General features: G+C 38.7%; 1 protein-coding gene across 3 annotated transcripts in view; it reads left to right on the top strand.

The window, feature by feature from the left end:
• Positions 1-25682, top strand: part of BTBD7 (BTB domain containing 7) — a 96710-nt gene that overhangs the window by 24614 nt on the left and 46414 nt on the right. For all 3 annotated transcript variants that reach the window (XR_014811305.1, XM_013989220.3, XM_013989219.3), the window contains exons 2-3: positions 6689-6876; positions 7601-8680. Coding sequence is in view for 2 of the 3 variants with exons in the window: in XM_013989220.3 (XP_013844674.1) it covers positions 6795-6876; positions 7601-8680 (1162 nt within the window). In the remaining variant the exon portion in view is untranslated. The remainder of the gene's footprint in view (positions 1-6688; positions 6877-7600; positions 8681-25682) is intronic.

The raw sequence follows: 25682 nt of genomic DNA, 5'->3' as shown, positions 1-25682 counted from the left end.
CTAATCCAACTAGGAACCGTGAGGTTGCGGATTCTGTCCCTGCCCTTGCTCAGTGGGTTAAGGATCCCGCGTTGCCGTGAGCTGTGGTGTAGCTTGCAGACTCAGCTCGGATCCCGCGTTGCTGTGGCTCTGGCGTAGGCCGGTGGCTACAGCTCCAATTCGACCCCTAGCCTGGGAACCTCCATATGCCATGGGAGCGGCCCAAGAAATGGCAAAAAGACAAAAAATAAAATAAAAAAAGAGGCAAAGGTCTCTTGTTGACTGCTTCTTATTCAGTGTTCACAATCTCTTTTTATTTTGTTGGTCTTATAATATATCCAAGGATAAAACTGAAGGTTATGATAATATCTGTGACTTTAAGCAAGTTCCTAACCTCTCAGCCCTATCAATTAAAAAAAAAAAAAAAAAAGTTCCCATCATGGCTCAGTGGGTTACATACCCAACTAGTATCCATGAGGACGTGAGTTCGATCTCTGGCCTCGCTCAGTGGGTTAAGGATCCGGCGTTGCTGTGAGCTGTGGTTTAAGTCACAGAGGTGGCTCAGGTCCCATGTTGCTATGGCTGTGGTGTAAACCAGCAGCTGCAGCAGCTCTGATTCAACCCCAAGCCTAGGAACTTCCATATGCTGCAGGTGCGGCCCTTAAAAAAAAAAAAAAAAAAAAAAAAAAGACCAAAAAAAGTATTTAGAGACTTAAATGGTCATCTTAAATTTGGCAGGAGTGAGGTATTACTATGGTTTTGCATTTCTTTTTCATTATGTTTTTTTTTCATATTCGCATATGCTCCATATTCTTATCCTTCTACAATTAACCGTAATAATCGGACTAAGTAGAAAACATGTTTAAAATCCAAAGTCTGGCATTCCCATTGTGGCTCAGTGGTAACAAACCCAGCTAGTGTCCATGAGGAGGATGCAGCCTGTCCCTGCTCCCTGGGTTAAGGATCCCACGTGACTGTGGCTGTGATGTAGGTCCACAGCTGCAGCTCTGATTCGACCCTTAGCCTGGGAACTTGCATATGCCACAAGTGCGGCCCTAAAAAGACGAAAAATAAAGTCCAAGGTCTAATCGCCTTTTTTTCCCTCTAGACTAACATTTAATATGGAAATAACTCCTTTCCCCATCCTAATTTTCCAAATTGGTCTTAACAGCTTCAAAAAATTTTAGGAACCCCATTTTGACATATTTTACAGATGATCCATGCATCTCAGTTTCTGTTTATAAAAACTAATAGTCATGGAAGTTAAATGTAACTTATCCATGTAAGTGGTATGAAATTAGTGACAAGAGAGAGAACCTGACACTCATTGTTCTTTCTATTCCCCAAAACAGTAACAAGTATTTTTATAGCAAAGGTCAGAGTTTTCAAAAAAAAGTATTGGGCAAATCCATTCCTTTAATGTTCTCTGTGGCAAAGGAGCCCCTTTAAATTATGCTGAATTCTTCCTCTTGGAGGTTCACAATGCACCTTAGCACTTCTGAAGTAAAGAAATCTGTCAGGCTTTGTTTAATACTACGTTTTCCAAACATCGGGAAAACACTTTGAAAATGCTGGCCTAGAAATTTTTGCAGGGAGAGGTTGATTTTTGTTTAAAAAATTTTTTTTTCATTGAGTTGTTAATTCTTTCTGTTGCATTCAGCATGATTTTTTCCCCTTTTAATTGGATCTGCTACAATCCCTGAAGCTTATTTTAAGCCAGTTGGATCATCTGATTGAGATTGGTAATGTCAACTCTTAACGGAAGGAGTTCCCCCAGAAAGGTGATTCTGGGGAAGGATTTATCAGCTTTCTAGGGCCATTTGCATCCTGTGGGCCTCTCCCAGTCCCATAGACCCTTTCTCTCTTTCCTTTCCTGTTACATCATCCAAGATTAGGTTTTATCCTATTTTATATAGGAGGCAGACAAAGCTTTCCTGGAATGAACTCTGGAAAGAAAAGACTGTGACTAACTCACATCCAGCATCTAAAGGCAGCAGATTAGATTAAGAAATAAATAACGTAATACTGTGTTCCATTTGGCATGGGGTTTTGGTTACCTAAGAAATAAATTGTTCCCTGAGAATTTTGAGAAATATGGCTTTAGTGCTAGAACTGCTTAGTCAGGATTCCCCCAGGATTTGCAACTGGGGACACAAGGTGGACTTAAGGGCTCTATCCGATCCAGAAAAATCTTGCCCACAAAGTCTTTCCAAAGCCTATGTTTATTTTAATATTAGAGCAATAGTAGGAGGTACGAATGTCATCCAAATCAGTTCATCTTGAAAGGGATTTCCATTGACTAGGAACTACCAAGAGACTCTGTCGCTAAGTCCCAAAGACATTTTTATTTCAAGCCACCACGCCAAGCTTGAGATCTCAGCTGTCCCTTGTGGTTCTAATTGTGGTGGCAAATAGCCATCTGTATCTCAGCTGCAACTTCTTTAGTGCTTGCTACATGGGGCTGATGATGTCTTCTAACTCTTCTGTGGTTGCTTTGGAATATCTAATTGTGCTCATCATAAAATTGAGGGTTTTTTTTTTTCTTTAAAAGGCATTTTTGGCATGGTTTAAATCTCAAACAGACCAAAATTTTCAGATGAAGATAATTTGTGTGTGTGTGTGTGTGTGTGTGTGTGTGTGTGTGTGTGTGATGAAGTGAAAATAGTTAACTCTGTCCACTTCTATGGACACTGACTTCTTCATCTGGAAGCACTGCATCATTCTTCCTTGGTATGTTTCAACAGCATACTTCGTGTTATGGTAGTGATTTTACTATGCAATCATTAGGAATCAAAAGGCTATAAAACAACAACAAAATGGAAGCAGTATGGAACTTTAAGATTGAATAAAAGAAGGAAGTGAGAAGACTGCCATAGGAGTGACACTTTTTAAATTTTTTTGCTTTTTAAGACCGAATTCATGGCATGCGGAGGTTCCCAGGCTAGGGATTAAATCGGAGCTAGAGCAGCCGGTGTACGCCACAGACACAGCAACTCCGATCAGAGCCGCATCTGCCACCTACACCACAGCTCACAGCAACGCCAGATCCCCAACCCACTGAGCAAGGCCAGGGATCAAACTTGCATCCTCATGGATACTAGTCAGATTCATTCCACTGTGCCGCAGCAGGAATTCTCTGGAGTGACACTTTATTTTATTTAAATTTAAATTAATTTTAGTCTATTTTGTCCCTTTAGGGCTGTACCCACAGCATATGCAGGTTCCCAGACTAGGGGTCGAATCAGAGCTACAGCTGTTGGCCTACACCACAGTCGCAGCAACACCAGATCTAAGCTGCATCTGCCACCTACACCACAGCTCAAGGCCAGATCCTTAACCTACTGAGTGAGGCCAGGGATTGAACTTGCGTCTTCATGGATATTAGATTTGTTTCCACTGAGCTATGACGGGAACTCTTTGAGTGACACTTTAGATAGAAATACTTTACCAGCACTTTCCACCATCCATTGTTACTTCCAGGTTCAAAGCTTATCTTTTTTATCTTTTATTCCCCCTCATTTTGGTAAAGACTTTTATTTTGTATGTTTTAATCCTGAATTTTTCTTAACGTATTTCAAACTTGTCTTTTTTTGGCCGCAGCTGTGGCATGTGCAAGTTCTCAAGCCAGAGACTGAACCTGTACCATACAGTAACCTGAGCCACAGCAGTAACAATGCTGGATTCTTAACCCACTGAGCCACCAGGGAACGCCTCAAACTTTCTAAAGGAAGTATCGTCTGTGCTGCTCTTATGTTTTAGTTCCTGTTGTGGCTCAGTGGGTTAAGAACCCAGCTAGCATCCATAAGGATGTGGGTTCGATCCCTGGCCTCTCTCAGTGTGGTAAGGATCCAGCATTGTCGCAAGCTGTGGTGTAGGTCACAGATGCAGCTCAGATCTGGGTTTATTACGGCTGTGGCATAGGCTGGCAGCTGCAATTCTTATTCCCTTCCTAGCTTAGGAACTTCCATATGCCAAGGGTGCGGCCCTAAAAAGAAAAGGAAAAGAAAATACAAGTCTTTAGTGACCGAGAATAGGATTTGACCTGTAAATGAGGCCACAGATTTGACTTCTGGGGCTCTATTTTCTTTTCTTTTTTTTAAGTATTTAGCTACAGTTGATTTACAGTATTAGTTTCAGGTCTACAGCTTCAGATTCTTTTCCATTATAGGTTGTTATTACAAGGGATCCGAGCCGTGTCTGCCACCTACACCACAGCTCATGGCAACGCCGGATCGTTAACCCACTGAGCAAGGGCAGGGACCGAACCCGCAACCTCATGGTTCCTAGTTGGTTTCGTTAACCACTGCGCCACAACGGGAACTCCTATTATTTTTTAAAGACCCTATTTTCTTTTAAAAACTATTATAAATGCCTGATAAACCTTGAAGCTTTTAAGAAGCTCAATTTGAAAACTAAGATTTATTATTTAGACTTAACTGTTTTTTAACTTTGAACTCAAATTAACACAGATTTAGTTTCTGTTTTATAAAATTGACAACATTCTAAATGAATTACCAAAAAAATGCTTTTTCTGCATTTCTAATATCTAAGAATAGAAAACTGAGTTTACTTACGCTAAGCATCAAACTTAGTGTAAATTTCCAGAAAAGTGACTTTTCTGGAAGAAGTAATTTTCTTGACCATTTAACATTCACAAAACAGTCAGTATATTAAACCCTCTGGGTTCCTTGTTAGGTAGTTCTTAAGAGGACGCAGTCACATCTCTGGCTGCCATGCATCAATAGCTTGCACTAATGTAAAAAGTCTAATGTACTGTGTTCTCCTAGGGTAGGCAGGTAAATTTCAAATAGGAAATTAGACAGAAGCCCTTTCTCTCCTTCCTCTTAGTCCTATTAAATAGATATATCAACCCCTATCTCCAGCAGTTTAGAGAGCCTGTTTGAACCATCCTACATGCTTGTGAATAAAACTTGTTTTCTTGTCTCCTGTTTAAAAAAAAAAAAAAACAAATAGGAAATTAAATTTAATCACATGAGTATATGATTTGATTGAAGTTACTGCTACTTTGCATAATATCTAATTGATAGGAAGTTTCCCTATCTTTTCTTGAACTTTATAGGTAGGAATTTCTATACTTAGGTAACAAATTTCCATATATTTATAGTGGGAAAAGATTGAAGGAAAGCACAGATGTTGAGTGATTTTTCTTACTAAACTTGAATTCCTAAGGTTACACAGTGTAGCAGATATGAAAATAAACTCCAAGAATCTTGACATAGTTCTATTTTCCATCAGTTTTTTTGTGGTGTGTGTGTGTGTGTGTGTGTGTAATTCTATTTGCTAAATCATTTCATCCTTCATTACGAATCTAGATTAATTGCCTACTGGTTGGTTTCCTAACAGTTCCAGCAATCGATTTTAAATTGTGTTTTCTCTTAAATCAGTATCCATTTTAGTCAGATAAATTTTACATATCCAGATAGTGTAAAGATGTAAAGAAGTATTCCTTTTTTTTTTTTTTTTTGTCTTTTTGCTATTCCTTGGGCCGCTCCTGCGGCATATGGGAGGTTCCCAGGCTAGGGGTCCAATCGGAGCTGTAGCCACCGGCCTACACCAGAGCCACAGCAACGCGGGATCCGAGCCGCGTCTGCAAGCTACACCACAGCTCACGGCAACGCAGGATCCTTAACCCACTGAGCAAGGGCAGGGACAGAACCCGCAACCTCATGGTTCCTAGTCGGATTCGTTAACCACTGCGCCACGACGGGAACTCCCAAGAAGTATTCCTATTAACACTCTTCTGTCTTCTTTTTGCCCTTCTGTCTCCTGCTGGCAGCTCTGAAAATTAAGGTTCTAGGGTGTGGAATTTATTTTATAATTGTTAAAATTATCTCTTGATGGTACTCCCCTGTCCATGTTAAGTCATAGTATCAGGTAAAAGAGAGTAGTGTTTTTATTTCAGGGCTCTTCCTCAGGGGAAGATGGATAAAAGTTTTGTTTTTCCTTGTGTCTCCTCATTGTATTTATTATAACTTCTCTCAAAATTGCTTATAGAACAAGCAGCCTAAAGATACTTAGTTTTAAAGTTTACCTTTCCTTCCTCCTCTTTCAGTAAAATGCCCAATAAAACAGATTAAGGGTCAATTTAAACAATTTTATCTAAGGTAGAGAAACAGAACAAACCATTCCATTTATCTGATCTTTGTATGTCTTTATCAACATACATGTATTTGTAGTACTGGTATCAACCTCTTAAGTGTTTATGAATTATGTAGAATGTTAGACTTGTAATTGCCTCTAAGGATTAAAAAAATTTTTTAAGCATTTTTTTTATTATTCAAATGAATTTATCACATCTGTAGTTGTACAATGATCATAACAATCTGATTTCACAGGATTTCCATCCCGCAGCCCAAGCACATAGGATTAAAAATTTTTTGAAAAATTTCTTTGTGTCTAAATATTTTCCCATGTGATTTGAAATACTTCCTATAACTATATTTAAGTCTGCTATTTACTTTTTGCTTTCTTAGAAAGTATATAATTGGTACATTTTATGGCTCAAAATTACAGCTAACACTCACTCATAATTAAAGTTTATATGTTTATATTTTATGAAATATTTACATGTGAACTTGACAGCTTGTCATTATTTGCAAATAAAAGCAGTTTTCAATAGCTTGCTTTTTTTAACTGTGCTATTTGAAGTACATTTGAAAAAATAAAATTATTTTTGTTTCATATCAAGAAATGGATGAAAAGAGGCTACTGGATCCAGGGTTGAAAGTTCGAAAAGGCCTCTGGGATTATACTCTGAAGAACCAGCAGATGGAATGCCTGAGTGACTGAAGAAAATGGGTGCTAATGCATCTAACTATCCTCACGCATGTTCCCCGAGGGTAGGGGGAAGTTCTCAAGCCCAACAGACTTTTATAGGTAATTGTTTCAGCTTTTATAATTTCATTTTCTTTTGTGAATATAAATAGAATTGTGTTTTCAGGGGTCTTTTTGGATGAAAAGATGATTGAGCTATGGAAAAAGTTATTATAGATAATATTCTTCAGCATCCATATATTTTCCCAACAAATTAAGTCTGGCTTACATGATTTTTATCCTAACCAAGCAGCTGTAACACAATTGATCTTTTCCTTGGTTGTGTTAACTGTAATTGACAGTTACCCTAGGAAAACTAGCAATCTCCATTGGTGTGGAAGTGGCAAAATATATTTCTTATGTCTTGGTCTATTTATTTTGCCTGTACAGATGTAACCTTGGTAGTTAAGAAGAAAAAAATAGAAACATTTCACAATTATATGCAAGTAATATTCCTAATTTGCAAATCTGCCTCTTATTTCCCAAAAATCCATGATTACAGTGTGTGACATCTGGTCCTTGATAGCCAGAGAACCAATAGCATTTTTATCTTTATTTTTTTTCCAACAGCATTTTTAGAATTAAAAATCTGCTTTGTTTGTCACATGTTCTTATTTAATATAAAAATGAGTTTATTTGAACTTTTTAATCTTCCTTTATAAAAACAAAAGTCAGTTTTATTTCAGTGGTTCAGAAATGTTTGTAAAAATGTTTCACACAAAATATGTATTAATGTTGAAAATGTTAAGAAAAAAACAAATTTTCATTTGTTTAATTTCCTTCTTAGGGACATCATCCTTTTCTCAGCAAGGCTATGGTTGTGAATCAAAATTATATAGCCTTGACCATGGCCATGAGAAACCACAAGACAAAAAAAAGAGAACCTCTGGCCTTGCCACCCTCAAAAAGAAGTTTATCAAGCGTCGAAAATCTAATAGGTCTGCAGATCATGCCAAACAGATGCGTGAACTCCTCTCTGGGTGGGATGTTAGAGATGTCAATGCGTTAGTGGAGGAATATGAGGGAACTTCAGCCTTAAAGGAGCTTTCTCTACAAGCCAGTTTGGCTAGACCAGAAGCCCGGACATTACAGAAAGATATGGCCGATCTTTATGAGTACAAGTATTGTACTGATGTAGACTTAATATTTCAAGAAACTTGTTTTCCTGTTCATCGTGCCATTTTGGCAGCAAGATGTCCATTTTTTAAAACACTACTTTCTTCCTCACCTGAGTATGGGGCAGAGATCATAATGGACATCAACACAGCTGGTATAGATATGCCCATGTTTTCTGCGTTGTTACACTACCTTTATACAGGAGAGTTTGGAATGGAGGACTCAAGGTTTCAAAATGTTGATATCCTCGTTCAACTTAGTGAAGAATTTGGAACACCAAATTCCCTTGATGTAGATATGCGTGGACTCTTTGAATACATGTGTTATTATGATGTTGTCCTTAGTTTTTCTTCAGACTCTGAACTGGTTGAAGCTTTTGGTGGAAATCAAAACTGTTTAGATGAAGAGCTCAAAGCTCACAAGGCTATTATTTCAGCACGGTCCCCATTTTTTCGAAATTTATTACAAAGGAGGATACGGACTGGTGAAGAAATCACAGACCGAACTTTGAGGACTCCCACAAGAATTATATTAGATGAGTCCATTATACCAAAAAAATATGCGAAAGTTATATTACACTGTATGTATACTGACATCGTGGACCTCTCGGTTTTGCACTGTAGCCCTTCTGTGGGGAGTCTCAGTGAAGTTCAGGCTCTCGTCGCAGGGAAGCCAAACATGACCAGGGCAGAAGAAGCCATGGAACTTTACCACATAGCACTGTTCTTGGAATTTAACATGCTTGCACAAGGTATGAAATTCTGACTTTTAATCTTGATTTCTAGAATTACATGTTTGTCTTCCAAATTGAAAACACAGCCAGTATGTTCCATGATTTCAGTGTTTGGGATGTGACAGGGTCAGTTTCTTCAAATCTTGTAGTTACGACATCTGAGACCGAATTAAGGGTTAGTATTAATGTGGCTCTTCATTTGGTATTAAAACCAAGCATTCAGTCTTAGTGATTAAGTGGGAGTTCCCCTTGTGGCTCAGTGGTTAACAAATCCGACTAGGAACCATGAGGTTGCCAGTTCGATCCCTGGCCTCGCTCAGTGGGTTAAGGATCCGATGTTGCCATGAGCTGTGGTGTAGGTTGCAGATGCGGCTCGGATCCCTCATTGCTGTGGCTGTGGCATAGGCCGGCGGCTACAGCTCCGATTGGACCCCTAGCCTGGGAATCTCCATGTGCCGTGGGAGCGGCCCTAGAAATGGCAAAAAGACAAAAAAAAAAAAAAAAAAAAAAAACTTAGTGATTAAGCAATAGCTGAGACTTGAGGCTCTTTCATCCCTAATGTAAGATGATAGATGTGGGAATATATAATCACCACCCTGTCTGCCCTTGAACTTTGAGCTAGCTCCACTTTCCAGATATCAGGGTTACTCTTGCCCTAAGACTCCTTGGATAACTTAGATTCTCATATTTACATTCAGTGCCTTATTGATTCATTACAAAAATGAAGCTCGTCCCATTTGGAAACCAATTTCTTTGAATCAAAGAATTGGGGGCAATGTTTCTGATTTAAATGCTAAAATATTCTGTCTTCTTTTCAAGTTCAGCTTGTACATCAAGTAACAATAGGGTATAAGGCACAGTGCTTAGACTTGTGTACCTTCTTCATTTAATTAAAAATTTTTAAGTTAGAGCAGCACTATTTTTGTGTATAGGCAAGTAAACACATGGAAGTTATATTAAAAGAATTTGTATAGGGAGTTCCCACAGTGGTGCAATGGGTTAAGAATCTGACTGCAGTGGTTCAGGTTCGATCCCCTGCCCAGCACAGTGGGTTAAAAGCATCCAGAGTTGTCACAGCTGCAGCTTAGCTTCAGTTCCTGGCCTGGGAACCTCCATGTGTCATGGGTGTGGCCATTTTTAAAAAATGTATATCTGTTGGTAAACATTAGCATCTTAACACTTCAGAGCTGGAAAGAGACCTTCCATGGGAGAGCAAAGGGAGTTTGCTGCCTTAACAGAATGCACACTCAGCTTTCTGTGGCCGTTTATTAAAAGAAAACAAGCTATGTGACATGAAATTAATTGAGAAATTTAGCTGATGAGTATTTGCTAAAAGAACATTAGAATTTACCACTTGGAATGTTAATGATTTGGGTAACAAATGTTAATTTAAATAAGGAAAGCTCAGCACATTTTTCTGGAGTTCCCGTCGTGGCGCAGTGGTTAACGAATCCGACTAGGAACCATGAGGTTGCGGGTTCGGTCCCTGCCCTTGCTCAGTGGGTTAAGGATCCGGCGTTGCCGTGAGCTGTGGTGTAGGTTGCAGACGCGGCTCGGATCCCGAGTTGCTGTGGCTCTGGCGTAGGCAGGTGGCTACAGCTCCGATTCAACCCCTAGCCTGGGAACCTCCATATGCCGCGGGAGCGGCCCAAGAAATAGCAACAACAACAACAACAACAGACAAAAAGACAAAAAAAAAAAAAAAAAAAAAAAAAAAAAAGAAATCAATGTATATTGTAAATACTTTGGTGTTTTTAAATAATGGGAACGCATCCCTTAATATAGTTTTGTTTTGTTGTTGTTTTAAGTTTTCAATGGAAAGTAAAACGGTAAGCCAGTTCTTGGATTTTGGATGATGCTTAATCTAGAGTTCTTTTATGTTAAGTGAGTTAAACTTTTTATATATATAATTTACCTAGAAATTGTATTTTTTGGAGCACATTTAAAGATATAAAACAACACTCCTTGCAGTACCTTAATCTTGTTTACTTAAAACAAGCAAACAGGTATTTCCTTAAATTTAGGTGTGCATGGCTCTCAGATTTCTTTTATTATTCAAAATATAGAGTTTGGGTTATTTGGTGTTTTGTGGGGTTTTTTGGTATGTCATGCAAGCCTTTACCTTTTTCCCATACCCATTATACTGTTCATACTAGGGTTTATAACAGACCATAACTTCAGCAAAATTTTTACCTTATTCCCATGGGAAAGAGAATATTTAATCACTTGGGGAGGGATTTTATATCATAAAGCTTAAGAGCTCAGGCTCTGGAACCAGACAAACTGGATTTGACTCTTTTACTATCATGTTCTAACTTGTTTGACCTTAAAGTAAGTCATCTCCCCTAAGCCCCTGTTTTCTCATTTGTAAAATAAGAATAGTAACCCTGTAAGGTAGGATTACCAAGATTTAAGAAAATGATAAGAAAACGCTAAGTGATCTGAATAGTGCCCAGTACTAGTAAGCATTCAGTATGTGTTAGCTACTATATAATAATCATCACAACATGTATTGTTCACTACCACAGTCTTTCCTAAAACTAACTTAAAATAATTTTATAATTATATTGACTAAACAATGTATTAAGAATATTTTAAAGATTTTTTCCAAGTAATTACTGTTTTTTAAGATTTTCTCATAATTTTATCACTAGTGAGTTGGTGCATACCACTTATCAGACTATTTTAAGTATCTGCCTGTCACTCAGCAGTTGGTTTTTCTCAGAGTTCTGCAAGCAGATTAATCCAATGATACTCTTAAGGTATTGATTATGAATGAATAACGTAATGAATTGTCATCTCTCCCATGCATCCAGCATGGTACTAGTTATGTGCCATTTTAGAGAATTAAGAAAATAGTCACTGAAATAATTTTCTGTGTTCTGTGATTCAGACAAGGACTCCCAGTTAAGAAAGGCTGTAAGACAAGATTGTTTGGCACCTTGAGGGTGGGACCATATTGTTTTCATCTTTGTGTCCCCAGGGCTGGGGCAATGGAAGGCACTCAGTAAATGTTTATGAATTAATGACTGTTACCTTTTATTCCAAATTAGATTTAACTTTAAAAATGAAAGCCTAGGAGTTCCTGTTGTGGCTCAGGTCCCCTACTATTATGCATGAAGATGCAGGTTCTATCCCGGCCTTGCTTAGTGGGTTAAGGCTCTGACATTGCCATGAGCTATGGTGTAAGTCACAGATGCAGCTTGGATCTGTCATTGCTGTGGCTGTGGCATAGGCGGGCAGCTGCAGCTCCAATTTGACCCCTCGCCTGGAACCCTCCATATGCCGCAGGTGCGGCCCTAAAAGAGCAAGAAAGAGAGAGAATTTTAAAAGGGGACACATTCCATCAAGGGAGGCTGAGACCTTGAGACTACTACATATGCCCTTCAAGGTGGAGAGGTGATTTAATAGTTTTAAGAACATCATAAAAAAGAGGCAATATAGGCAGCCAGCCAGAGTGGTTTGGCAGGTGGATACAAGGGAAGGATATCTGGCTTGCATTGAGAATGTATTTTATTCAGACAAGTAGGCAGTCACTATAGGGAGGTGAATTAATAAGTAATGAGGCCTCAACTTACTGACCTGGCATTTTAGGACTAGATTTAATTTTAATTGATTTCCTACACTACAGATTGAATATACTTTTTTTCCCCCTCAAAGCCCTAATATTATAGTAAAGGAATAAAATAAGTAAGCCCTCAAGGACGAAGATTCTATGGAGAAGACAACAGTAGAAGAAAGGATATTAAAAATTTTTGGAAGTAGGAAAGCAGATAAAGAACTGATTATTGACTTACCAGAAAGCAGAGCTTGTAAGGGGGTCCTAAGGAGAAGAGAGTCAATTAACTTCTCAGAACTTCTGAGTGGTTCAGGCCAGGAGGTAGTAAGTACTCTGGAAGGAAGGGATAAGCATGGTATAGAACTAAAAAGAGATTTGATTTTTGAGTCTGAATAGTGATTGTACCTTTTCCCTGACTCTGGAATGCACCTTGATATATAGTTTTGGAAAAGATGTGGTTTTGTTTTACTCCACATAGTAAGCTGGTTTTCTGAGTACCCTCTTTTTAACAATCCATTTCCCTCCCTGATGTGTTCCACCCTTTATTAAGCTCCCATGAATGCAGAGATTAGTATGTTTTCATTTTTGTTTCAATGGCCCATTTGTCTGTTCTTGAATTAATATAACTTGCAGCCAGGTGGCAAATCCTGATCTGTTCTCTCAATTCCCTCCTAAACACAAGAGACCTAAGGTTTGTTTTCAAAGAAAGTGAACTAGAAAGATTCCAAATCTGGAAATAGCTATAAAGAAGGTTGGGGCTAAGGCACAAGGTTGAAATCCAGAATTATGCGAAAGCCTCCAAGCTAAATGGTAAAGTCACTCCCTGACCTTCCCCTGCCCTGGTCCAAGTCCAGACAGATACAAAGCAATAAATTGGAGCTCCAGAAGTGGTGAATAGCCCAAGAGCATATAGACCTGTTTTGAGGTTTCATGATGAAATCATGCTCAGGAGTTGTACAAGGAAAAAGCCAGTTTGGCTTCCAGTTGTTTTACAGAGAAGGCTACAGTCATCAAACCTGCTTGTGCAACAGAGCTTTCAAATAGCTGTTTACTGCCTCAGTCTTGAATATAAAAACGCATCCAGGGCTCACTGGGCATTTGAGGAAAGCTTCCAAATTGAGAGAAATAAGAACAAATGCTAGAAGAAACAGACAGGAGAGCAGAAGAAAACATCAATAGAATCAAACTATCCTTATATAAAAGAACATTTTATTAAAAAATGAGACATATATAGGATTCTGTAAAAGTAAAAGCAGGAGCTTCTGCAAGTATAAGCCATAATAGAAGAATTGAAAGGTAAAGTTGAAGAAATCTAGGAAGTGAAACAACAGAGAAGAACGCAGGAGAGACAGATAAAACTAGAGTATTCATCCAGAAAGTGTAGCATCTTAAATAATGGTTTTAGAAGTATATACCAGAGAGAATGGAAGAGAAGACAGTATCTAAGGAATAATGTAAGAAATACTGCCAAATGAGAGGATTTTTTTCTCCCTCTCGCTCTCCCTCCTCCCTCCTCCTCCTTCCCTCCCTCCCTCCTTTACTTTCTTTTTGGCTAAAGGAATGTCTGTATTAAAAAGTTTCATCCCTTTCACTAGGAAACACCGGGGAAAAAGAAGATTCTAAAATAATACAGAGAGGAGTTCCCATTATGGCTCAGTGGAAATGAACCCAGCTAGTATCCATGAGGGCACCGGTTCGATCCCTGGCCTCACTCAGTGGGTTAAGGATCCAGCATTGCCATTAGCTGTGGTGTAGATCACAGACATGGCTTGGATCTCAGTTGCTGTGGCTGTGGTGTAGGCTGGCAGCTGTAGCTCCGATTTGACCCCTAGCCTGAGAACCTCCATATGCTGCGGTTGTGGCCCTAAAAAGCAAAAAGTAAAGTAAAATAAAATAAAATATTGATATAGAGAGGAAAGGATTTGATTCCAAGATATTGGAATCAGAATGGTATTGAACTTTTCAGTACCAGCAACTGAGTACTATGTAGTACCTTCAAAAAGCTGGTGGAAAGTTGTTTTAAACACACCAGTCTGTATTTAGCCAAACTCAATCAAGTGTTGGGCTAAATAAATGCATTGTTCAGTCCTGCCTTAAAAAATTTACCTCCCCTATACCCCTGTTCAGAAAGTTGCCAAGAATGTGTTCCACTAAATGTAAATGACAAAGTAAACCAAGAACAAAGTGTGGGATCCAAAAAAAAATGGGGTCTAACACCAGAAAGAAGAATGGGGAATCCTGGATGTAAACTGTGCATTAGGTGTAGTGGGCATCTAGTCTAAACTGGCCTAGGAGGAGGAAAGGGTTCAAGAAGGAGATATATAGGAAGAAATCAGTTACCTGAATATTTGAACATTAAGTGGCAAGTGACATTGAAAGAGGTGTTACAGATGTTTTAGTTCATTTATGAGGAATTAGCCATAGGTTTATAGAAAATGAAGGAAGTGAGAAAAGAGGAAATTAATAATGTTTCCAAGAAAAATTACCATATGGAAGAAAATATAATTCTGATACACATCTTGGCTCAGCAGTAAGAAATATTTAAATAGTCCTAATTTTAACACTGAAAGTTGATTTAATGCAATTTATAAAATTTTACTAAAATCATAAAGAGAGAAATAACAGAAGAAACAACCAAAGACTTGTGTGGTTGCCTCTGGGAAGCAGGACTGAGTGGAAGAGAGATTGGGCAGTAGGTTTCGTTGTTAGGGTAAGCTTTTTATAGCTGTTAAGAATAAGACTCTTTAAATTACAAGCATATACTGCTTTGATTATAGAATTTTTAAAATAAACATGACATCAGTGCACGGAAGAACCAGAGATACCTACATTGGCCACAGTCTGAAGAACTGGAGAATTTATCAATGAGATCATGCTTAAAATTTTGGTCTACAAAGGGGCCATTACTGTCCTCTCATTTGGTTATCCTGACAACCCATGAGTATGGAAGGGCTGAGAGATTAATAACTAGCTTTTTCCCAAGCTTGTAAGTGATGAAGTTATGACTCATACCAGCTCTTCCAACCCCAAGCCTAGGAATTTGGGTGTTGTGAGCTGAGGGAGCAGCGTGAGAACCACTTTCCAGGTGTGGTGGTGGGAGGCCACAGTGGCCTAGTTGTAGGAACAAATCAGCAGGCTAGCGATAGAAGCATTAACTCATAGGAGTCTCTCAGCTATGAGCCTGATTCGTGGCTGAACCTTTTGGGGAGTGGGACTAAGCACAATGTGTGGTAATTGTGAGCCAACTAGAGGATTAAATACCTGGGGAGGTCACCACTCAGACTTTGCTTCAGAGCACTTAGCCAGAGAACAGAGGGCTTTATAGCCAGTGGACCATTCTTTCCTAAATGAACAAGTATTTTTCTTTCTTTTTTTTTTTTTTTTGCTTTTTACCACCACCCCCTAGGCTAGGGGTCAGATCGGAGCTGCAGCTGCCAGCCTACACCACAGCCACACACGGGATCCAAGACACATCTGCGACCTACACCACAGTTCACAGTAACACCAGATCTTTGACCCACTGAGGGAGGCCAGGGATCAAACCTGCATCTTCATGAAATACTAGTAGGGTTTGTAACCCGCTGGGCCGCAACGGGAACTCCTGACAAGTAATCTTAATCGGTTATTTGATTTTTTTCAGCTGCCCAGAGTAAAGAACTCCTTCATAGTTTTGGGAAATTCCTCACTGTCCATAGGTCTTAATAGAAGGCAGAGCCCACCTCCCAGTGTAAAAACTTCGAAGGTCAGGTACTTACTTTCTCAGCCTTCTCTGTGATTAGGGCTTCGGCACACGACCTAGCTCCCCCCCTCCACCCCGCCTTTTTAGGGCCACACCCACGATGGCATATGGAAGTTCCCAGGCTAGGGGTTGGAGGAACTGCAACTCCACGTCCTCAGGTATACTACTCAGGTTTGTTACCACTGAGCTGCAACAGGAACTCCATGACCTAGGCTTTTCGAACCTAGAGTTGACACAGAGAATTGGGGAATGTAGATAATTCTTTCTGAAACCAGGGTGGGAGCAGCAACATTTAGTGGAAAAGAAGAAAGTCATTGGCAGTGCTGCCAGTAACAGCAAACACTGCCGAGTTCTTAACCTGCTAAGCCACAGTGGGAACTCCTCTATGGTTACAGCTTTGAAGCCTAGTTCTTAACAGTACCTATAGTAAAAAGACTAGCGTATAAAATTCCGAAATAGGTAGTTGGTTAGATTGGAAGAGGCTCAAAAGAAGGACCAGGTGTTTGATCACTGACTTAGCACAATAACCTTAGCATGATACACTGTGTAAACCTCTGAAAATGTGAGAACAATGAGAATATACTATTGATTTATAAATTATTTTAGTAAAAATCCACTCTTTAGGAGAACTATAGGTTTTCTCATGAACTTTAACAACCCTCAGGTCTACAGTAAGAACTGTTTACTTGTCATAAATACTGTTGACCTCAGAACAAAATAGCCCAGAATTAGCACCAACATCTACACACATATTCCAGTCTAGGATGTTTTACAGAAGTGTGCTTTAAACTGCAGGTTTTATTTTTTCATATTGATCAAAAATGCATTTTCAGTCTTTGAAATATTAAATTTATTTATAATTTTAGTTTCAAAATGGACTCCGAAATGCATTGCCCATATTTTTAGTTACAATGCATGTGATTGTATTTTATTGAATTAAAATCTAACAGAGAAATAACTGAAAGCAATAACCCAATTTTTTTCCCTTAGCAACTTGGTCAGATTCCAAGAGTGTGTGACTTGAAACAAATGCAAAATAGCAAAGATGATTGATTGTCCGCCCCACTCTAATCCCTTCCTCTCTTCCCATCCTCTCCACTGTCCCCATGTTAACATTCTTCCTTGGGTCTTGCTTTGGTTGAACTGGCAATTCATTTTGCTTCTGCCTGTAATTGTTTCCTCTTTAGCAAATTAGTCTGGATATACTTCTGAGAGAAGTAATAGAGCTAAGTTAAAGACCATTATCAGCAGATCAGAGTAGTAAATATAGATTTCAGTTAAACCTGCCACATAGGTGAATTAATCTGTTTTAGGAATGGCGTTCAGGTGACTAAAGTTACACATCTCTAACAATAATGAAATTTAGTGCCTAAAAAACTTTGAAATTGTTGAGTCTAACATGTAATATTTAAAATATTTAATGGCATAGTTTATTTTGGAACTTAAATCGTTTTTCGTATAAACTCTAAATTCCTCACCTCTGACTCTGTGCTCACACTTTTCTTTGGTCTTGTAATATATTTGACTTTGATCATTAAATGTCCAAATTCTACCCTTGTCTTTAAGACCAAACTCACATACTCCTTCCCTTGTTTTGTCTTAAATGTTCTAAATTTAAAGTATTTTCTGCAAACCTCTCCAACACGTTTCATTATTCTTTTAGTTTTCTACATATTCTGACTTGTTTTGAAATTAACCTATGTACATGTTTCACTTTTTTCTACCAACCAGTATCAACTCTAAGACAAGATCAAAAGCTGGGTCATCTTTGAATCACTCAAAGAACCTAGCACAGGGTTTTGCTCTTGGTAGACTCTCAGTTACATATTTTGGATTATCTTTAATACCTATCAAAACTAAGTAACTTTTTCCTTTAAAAAAGGGGAGGGGTGTAACAAATGTTTAACCCTGAAAGTTACAAATAAAATGAGAACAGTGATCCTCAATGGAGATAAGTAAGATTTACTTTTATATTTATAAATTTAGATGTGGTCTAAATGCTATATAACTCTTTACTGTTAAACTCAGTTTAAAGTTAAGTTTCAAATAAAATTGTCTTATCAACTCTTTCCTTTGTTGGTCCATTGCTATGAAGTAGAATATCAGTCGAATTTAGAATATTCTTAGAAGCTAGTCATGGTTATTAATCTTTTGAAACCAAAAAAGTTTAATCCAGGGATTATTTTACCTTTTGTGCTAATTATAATTTAGACCAAATAACTAAATTACTATTTTATGTATCTAAAATTTCAGTAATAGGGAATTCCCATCATGGCTCTGCGGTAACGGAGCTGACTAGGATCCCTGAGGACATGGTTTCAACCCCTGATCTTGGGTTAGGGATCCAGCGTTGTGAGCTGTGGCATAGGCTGGGAGCTACAGCTTCTACTTGACCCCTAGACTGGGAACCCCTATATGTTGAGGGTGTGTCTCTAAAAATGAGTAAATAAAATAAAGTTATGCAGAGTTTAATTAGAAGCCTTTTCTCAACAATAAGTAAAACTTTTTCTGTGATGCTAAAATTCTAAGGATGCCACAGTGGAGGGAAATGAAATAGAGGAAGATTGGTGTGGTTTGGTGGGGTTTTTTTTCCTCTTTCCAAATTGTGTGTTTATTATAGTCAGGATCTGAGCAATTGGATTTGAACCTCACAGACAAATATAATCAAATAAAAGATGAGATGCTGCACTCAGGTCAGTATGGATATGAACATAAAACTTTGAATGACATAGTACCACTTCTCTGGGATAAGAAAGAGCTGAGGAAGCATTTATATTATTTAAAGAGTATGTTGAACTCAGGTCACCATGAGGTTAACAGATAGCATCTGCAAGGATGCTGCCTGATGCAACATATTCTGAAACAGAGGGCGACTTGTTTTCAAGTTTTTGTTTTTTGAACACCATGGCTATACAAAGTGCAATGCCAGAGAGAAGAGAATTAAATAGTTTTCAAATGCCTCCATGTACCTAGCAGGCACTTCACATATGTTGTTATCTTCACAACAACCCAGTGAAGCTTGGAGAATGGGTTTTCCATTTGCTCAGAGAGGTTCAGAGGTAAATAACAGTGCCCAAATTTGATGGTATGTTATAAATATGAAGTCTGGGGTTAGATGTGTGTTCTAATCCTGCCTCTGTCACATATTAACCATTTAAATTCTATCTGGGTTCCTAAACTTGATCTGATTTCTTCCTCTTCATAGAAGTGTAGGCACCAAGCACTATGTCTGGCTAACATCTGAGCTTTAACAAATATTTTTAAAACTTAATAACATGAACTCTTTTGCTTTCTAGGGCTGCTCCCACAGCATATGGAGGTTTGCAGGCTAGGGTTTGAATTGGAGCTGTAGCCACCGGCCTACACCACAGCCACAGCAGTGTGGGATCTGAGCCACATCTGCAGCCTACACCACAGCACATGGCAACACTGGATCCTTAACCCAGTGAACGAGGCCAGAGACTGAACCCACAACCTCATGGTTACTAGTCAAATTCATTTCTGCTGCACCACAGCGGGAACTCCTGCATTAATTCTTTAGTGGACAATTTCTGAAGATAAAAAAATGAGTTATTTTCCTTATCATTTGAAAGCACGGTTCCAAGTTTCCAAAGTCCAAAAAAATTAACAGATTCAGAATTTTTTTAAACAAAGACACAGTTAGAGGGAGCATCCAATGTTAAATGGCAAAACAGAGCTTTCATGGTGCCTGGGGTATTTGGTGTGAACTCTCATTTTGCTTGGATTCTATAAATTATAGCCCTTTTCTCTTAGAGACACTAAGAAAAATGGCCTAAATTGTTGCCTTTTCCTAAAGCCCCAACTTATTTTTGTTTTTCTAACTCTGCTGAATTCATATTTTGACTACTTTTCTTATACCTACTATTGCCAAGGAGTGCAGAAACTAAGGTGCAGGTTATACCAATGCAAGGAAAATAGGATTGGGAGAGGGCATTAGTGAGTGAAGGGGGGAAATGACAGAAGGAAGAACCTCTTTATTGTGTAAATATCCTGGCTTTTCTAACTCAGTGTTGAGATACAGAGTTGAAGTTTCTGCCTTAAAACAAATATTGTACTAAACTCCCAAGATACCCAGAGTTGGACAACTCTGGCCAGACATAAGCATTTCGTCTACTTTTAGTTTTGGAAGTGGCTGGAGGAAACTATTCCAAGAATTAAGATAGATTAAAATGGAGTTCCTGTCGTGGCTCAGTGGTTAACGAATCCGACTAAGAACCATGAGGTTGCGGGTTTGATCGCTGGCCTTGCTCAGTGGGTTAAGGATCCGGCGTTGCCGTGAGCTCTGGTGTAGGTTGCAGACACGGCTCGAATCCCGCGTTGCTGTGGCTGTTGCATAGGCCAGCAGCTGTAGCTCCGATTGGACCACTAGCCTGGGAACCTCCATATGCCGCATGTGTGGCCCTAGAAAAGGCAAAAAGACAAAAAAAAAAAAAAGTAGAATAATACAGAAACAGAGACCAACATATATTTTCACCTACTACCACTCCTTTCCCCACATCCTTGTTGATGACATACTTTGAACAGTTTGATGAGTATCCTTACACACCTTTGAATGTGTATATTTCACATGCATATGTTTATTGTTCTGTTGTAATATAGTAGTACCGCACTATACATGTTATTCTGTGTCTTGTATTTTATGTACATAATAAACTTTGAAAAAAATTATGTCAGTATATAATATTTTGTTTTAATAACTATGTTTGTTTCTGAAAATATAAGGGATGCTTTGGAAGTGCCCTAGTGATGCAGTGGGTTAAGGATCCAACATTGTCAGTGCTGTGGCTCAGGTCACTGCTGTAGTGCAGGTTTAGTCCCTGGCCTGGGAACTTCTGCATGCTGTGGGTGTGGCCAAAAGAAAATATATGTGTGGGTGTGTGTATACATATATATATGTATGTATGTATATATGTATGTGTATGTATGTATACACAAACACACATTTCTTTTGGCCACCCCCACAGCATGCAGAAGTTCCCAGGCCTTATATATATGTAAGGGATGCCCTGGTTGGATATTCAGATAATGCAAATAATACAAAAGGTGTTTAAGAATGCTTCAGACTCAGTCCCCAGTGAAAAACAGTGCTAACAAATTGTACCTTTTATAAATATCTCCTGAAGACTGTTTGTTTGGAGAGTATTTATACCTGCTGAAACATTCACGGAATACAGTGAAAAGAAAATTCTTGCCTCCAACTATTTTTTCATACATTTTGATGAAAAAGAATATCAGGTCTCTGTTATAACCTAACATAGCCTAGCCATGTTAATAAATATGTCTCCACAAAGGATGTAGCTTTGATATATCATGTTTTTGTCCTCTCCGCTAAAACATCTTTATATGCCTCATACTTAGAACTGACATGTCCATAAAACTTCCGATAAATGTTTTTACATGTCAAGTACTTAAAGGTGAAATATCCACACATCTAAAAGTATTGTCAGAAAGCTGAAAACACTGTTTGCACACTTATATGTCTTTGTTTTTAACCACGTTCCTCTTTAGCCATAATAGGCCTTTTTTGAAGTGGGTTTATTTTTGTTTCATTTAAAAATTTTTTTAAAGTAGTGGATTTACAATGTGTTAATTTCTGCTCTACAACAATGTGATTCAGTTATACATTCTTTTTTATATTCTTTTCCATCATGGTCTATCCCAGGAGATTGGATATAGTTCCCTGTGCTATACAGTAGGACCTTGTTGTTTATCCATTCTCAATGTAATAGTTTGCATTTACTAACCCTGATCTCCCAGTCCGTCCCTCTCCGCTGCTCCCCTCTGCCCACTTAGCAACCACAAGTCTGTTCTCTATGTCTGTGAATGTCTTTATGTTTCATAGATAAGTTCATTTGTGCCATATTTTAGATTCCACATAAAAGCAAAATTCTCTTTCTGAATTACTTCACTTAGTGTAATAGTCTCTAGTTACATCCAGAAATGGGTTCGTTTTAATATAAAGCTTTCATTGTTAGTGTTCCTTCCTAGTGAAGTTTACATTAATGAATAATGCTGAATTTTGGCATTATGGCACTATGATTCACAAAACTATTTCTAGAAAAAGCATGGACATCACATTGGTTTTCTAACCTGTTGATATCTGTGTTTGTATCTAATTATGAGAGGTTCAGAAATGTATGTTAAGTAATTTCTTTGTGGAGTTCCCATTGTGCCTCAGCGGAAACGAATCTGACTAGTATCCATGAGGACGAAGGTTCAATTCCTGTCCTCCTTCAGTGGGTTAAGGATCTGGCGTTGCTGTGAGCTGTGGTGTAGGTTGCAGATAAGGCTTGGATCTGGCATTGCTGTGGCTGTGGCATAGGCTAGCAGCTACAGCTCTAATTCAACCCCTAGCCTCAAACCTCCTATATGCTGCAGGTGCAGCCCTAAATAAATAAATAATCTCATTATTTTTATACCTCATCTTAACTTCCAGATTGATAGTTTTTTATTTATAAGTGCAAATAAAAATATTAAGTGTCTAAAATATTAGTGATGTGAGCCCCAACCTACATTTTGATATCAAAATTTTAGAGGTACTACATTAAACAGAAAGAGATGGATATAATGTTGTAAACCTGATCGTCATAATAGCCTGAGAGAATAGCAGCTGCCTGAGTTTTTAAGCAAATAAAGGTAAAAATGGGACATTGCAGGGGAAGGAAGGAATATAACCTGTTGATTCAAATGGACCCTTGGTATAGAATTAACACTGTGACTCTTATACTTTATTCATTTAGCAAATACTTATTGAGCTCTTACTGTATACTAGACCCCGAGATTAAAGTAATGAATAAGATAGTGTAGTGGCGAGTACCAATAGGCAGTTCTAGTGTAAGTGCCCTAATAAAGTAAAACACTAGAATAGCAGGGAGCACATAGAAAAAAGAAGCTCCAAACCTCAGTGTAAGGAGTTAGGGAAGGAGGGACAGTATCAAGAACTTTATAGAGAAGTTATGATCCAGAGAATAAATAGGAGTTAAGTAAATAAAGACTGGAGATAAAGAGGCACATAGCAGGCAGAAGGAAGTGCAGAGAGAAAGGCCTAGAGATAAATGAGAGCAAGGCACTTATGGTTGGAAGGTGGGGCTGGGTAGGGGTTGCAGAGAGACAAGAGGTATGGTATGGCAAGAAATGAGACTATAGCAGCAAGCAGAGTTGTTTAATAAAAAACTTGGACGGAAACAACCTATATGTCCATTGATAGATGAATGGATAAAGATGATGCTTAATAAGTGTTTGCTAAATGACCTGTGAGGAATACATTTAGATTGTCACCATTTCTGTTCCTTTTATGATCTTTGACTTGCTCTGATCTCTTGAAATTATGCTCCATTCCTACCCTCTCCTACCACATGCTTGCTTTTGAATTAGAATATGTCAGCAGTGCAGTGAGTGTGCTCTTCAAGGAAACTTATAGAAATAGCTGCCATTTATGTAATGTTTATTCTAAGTTAAACAGCATGCTAGGTGCCATGTGTATATTTTCTTATTTCATCCTGAAAATAATCCAATGAGATAGATTTTTAGGGTTAGGAAACATTATTCAGATGAAGAAACAGGCAAAATTTCACATATCATGGGGAATCAGGATTGGGTCTCAGATCAGTGTGACTGTAGTGGTATATCATGCATCTCTTCCAGTAAGATGCCTGCACATAAGAACATGTGTTCGATTTTGAGGAGTTCAGGCATCCTGTAGGTCTCAGAATTAGATCCCCCTGTGTTTTAGTTTAGCAGAAGCTTTTATATAGTGTCTGTGTCCAGAGAATAGACATGCTTTTCCCTTTCGTTATGCTGTTCTTACCACCGCCCCGCCTGCCCCCCCCCCCAACAAAACCTCCGACTTAAAAATGTTGGAGTTCCCATTGTGGCTCAGCGGAAATGAATGTGACTAGTATCCACAAGGACACAGGTTCTATCCCTGGCCTCACTCAGTGGGTTAAGGATCCGGCATTGCCATGAGCTGTGGTGTAAGCTGCAGATGCGGCTTGGATCTGGCATTGCTGTGGCTGTGGTGTAGGCAGGCAGCTACAGCTCTGATTCGACCTCTAGCCTGGAAACCTCCATGTGTCACAGGTGCAGCCCTTAAAAAAAAAAAAAAGTCATATTAGAAAACTTTATTTTATAACAAACATTAAAGAAATATAAATCTATATTCAACTAAGTATCTTAGAGTTTTAGTCTTTTTTTTTTCCCTTTCACAGTGTAAAGAGAAATCCTTAATCTTTTATTAGTTGTTGTCTGTGTGCTTTAGCCTCCTCCTCTAGTTACTAAAGTTTTCAGCTTCTTTCCTATCTTTATCTTTTTTTTCCCCTCACACAGCTTGGCATTTTCACACGCAAGCAACATGAATTTCAGTGATTGTGTCTTTCCCATCAGAAGGGAGTAATGTTCTCAAAGCAGAGACCCTTCTGGTTTCCTTCCCAGTATTTTCTTGGATTTGGGGGTCAGTGATTGATTTTATGGTGAGCACTGAAGGAAGGAACTTCTGGCACCTTCCATAGCCTAGTGTTTTTTGTTATGTTTTTAATCATCTGATTTTTTGAATAGATAGTACATTCAAATGGAATAGAATTCAAAAGTTACAAAAGAGTACTCAGTGAAAGCTCTTTGCCCTCCCAACTTTTTGTCCCCCAACCCCTCAGTTCCCCATCATAGAGGCACCCATGTTATCAGTTTCATGCATATCCATCCAGATAGACAATCCAGAGAGTGTGTTAGAATATAACTTTTTAAATATATTAAAAGGAAATATAAAAAGATATATGAAATGTATCTGTAAGATTAGTAATGCTCTCTGGCATTTAGCTATTGCTTAAGAACTGGATGCAGAGTGGAGAGAGCAAGGACAAGCTAGAATCCACAGGCACCTCTGTGTCTGCATGTCACTGCTCTAGTTTCAGTGACTTTCAGAGAGTAATGGCTGCTGCTTCATCCTTTCAAATCTCAAACATTTCTCTTCTGGCCAACTTTAACATGGAACCAGAGAGGGAGGGAGATTGTGGAAAAGATTTCTGGCTTAAGCCAGTTGAAACAGTCCAGATCAGCATAGTCTCCCTCTTCTGTCACTCAGCCTAAATTTTTGTCATGCTTTGCCAGTGTTTGAGCAGGTCTAGATAGACCTTCATCCCAGAAAGTACCTGAGCACTTAGCTGCTGATAAAAGTGGCTGCAGTTGCCTAGCCTCTTTTATCATTGAGCAAAGAAGCACCAAAAGGTACTGTAGTTGAGTCCCTTGGATTCCAGAACACTACCTTGCTCATGTTATACTGCCCCAAACCTAGCACCCTGGTCCAGCACTCTCAATATCCACTCCCACAAGTGGACCTGCCAATATATTTATCCAGGTCTTAACAATTAATTCTTCAGATGTGTATGCTCTTTCTTCCCAGAACAGGGACTGTATTTTCTCACTCAGACTGTGATTATGATTGAATAGATCCTTATTATTGGTTTGGAGCAAGTGAGAGGAGGCAGGAGCAGATCTTGAAGAGGACAAGCATTGTCTTTGGGTGGGGGCTGTGCCCATGGTATGCAGAAGTTCTCGGGCCAGGGATCAAACCCAAGCTACAGCAGTTTCAACTAGCCACAGCAGTGACATTGCCAAATGCTTAACCACTAGACCACCAGGGAACTCTAGCATTGTCTTCAGGTACCTTCAGGATCTCCTGATAAGGCTGCTGTCCTCTAGCAAAGGGT

This window comes from Sus scrofa, chromosome 7 (assembly GCF_054392235.1).
Source record: "Sus scrofa isolate SSC_HxYL_T2T_F1_AM1 chromosome 7, Sscrofa_HxYL_maternal_Yorkshire_Landrace_v2.0, whole genome shotgun sequence".
NCBI classification, from domain to species: domain Eukaryota; kingdom Metazoa; phylum Chordata; class Mammalia; order Artiodactyla; family Suidae; genus Sus; species Sus scrofa.
The sequence above is the reverse complement of the archived record's forward strand: the minus strand, read 5'-3'. Positions and strand labels throughout refer to the sequence as shown.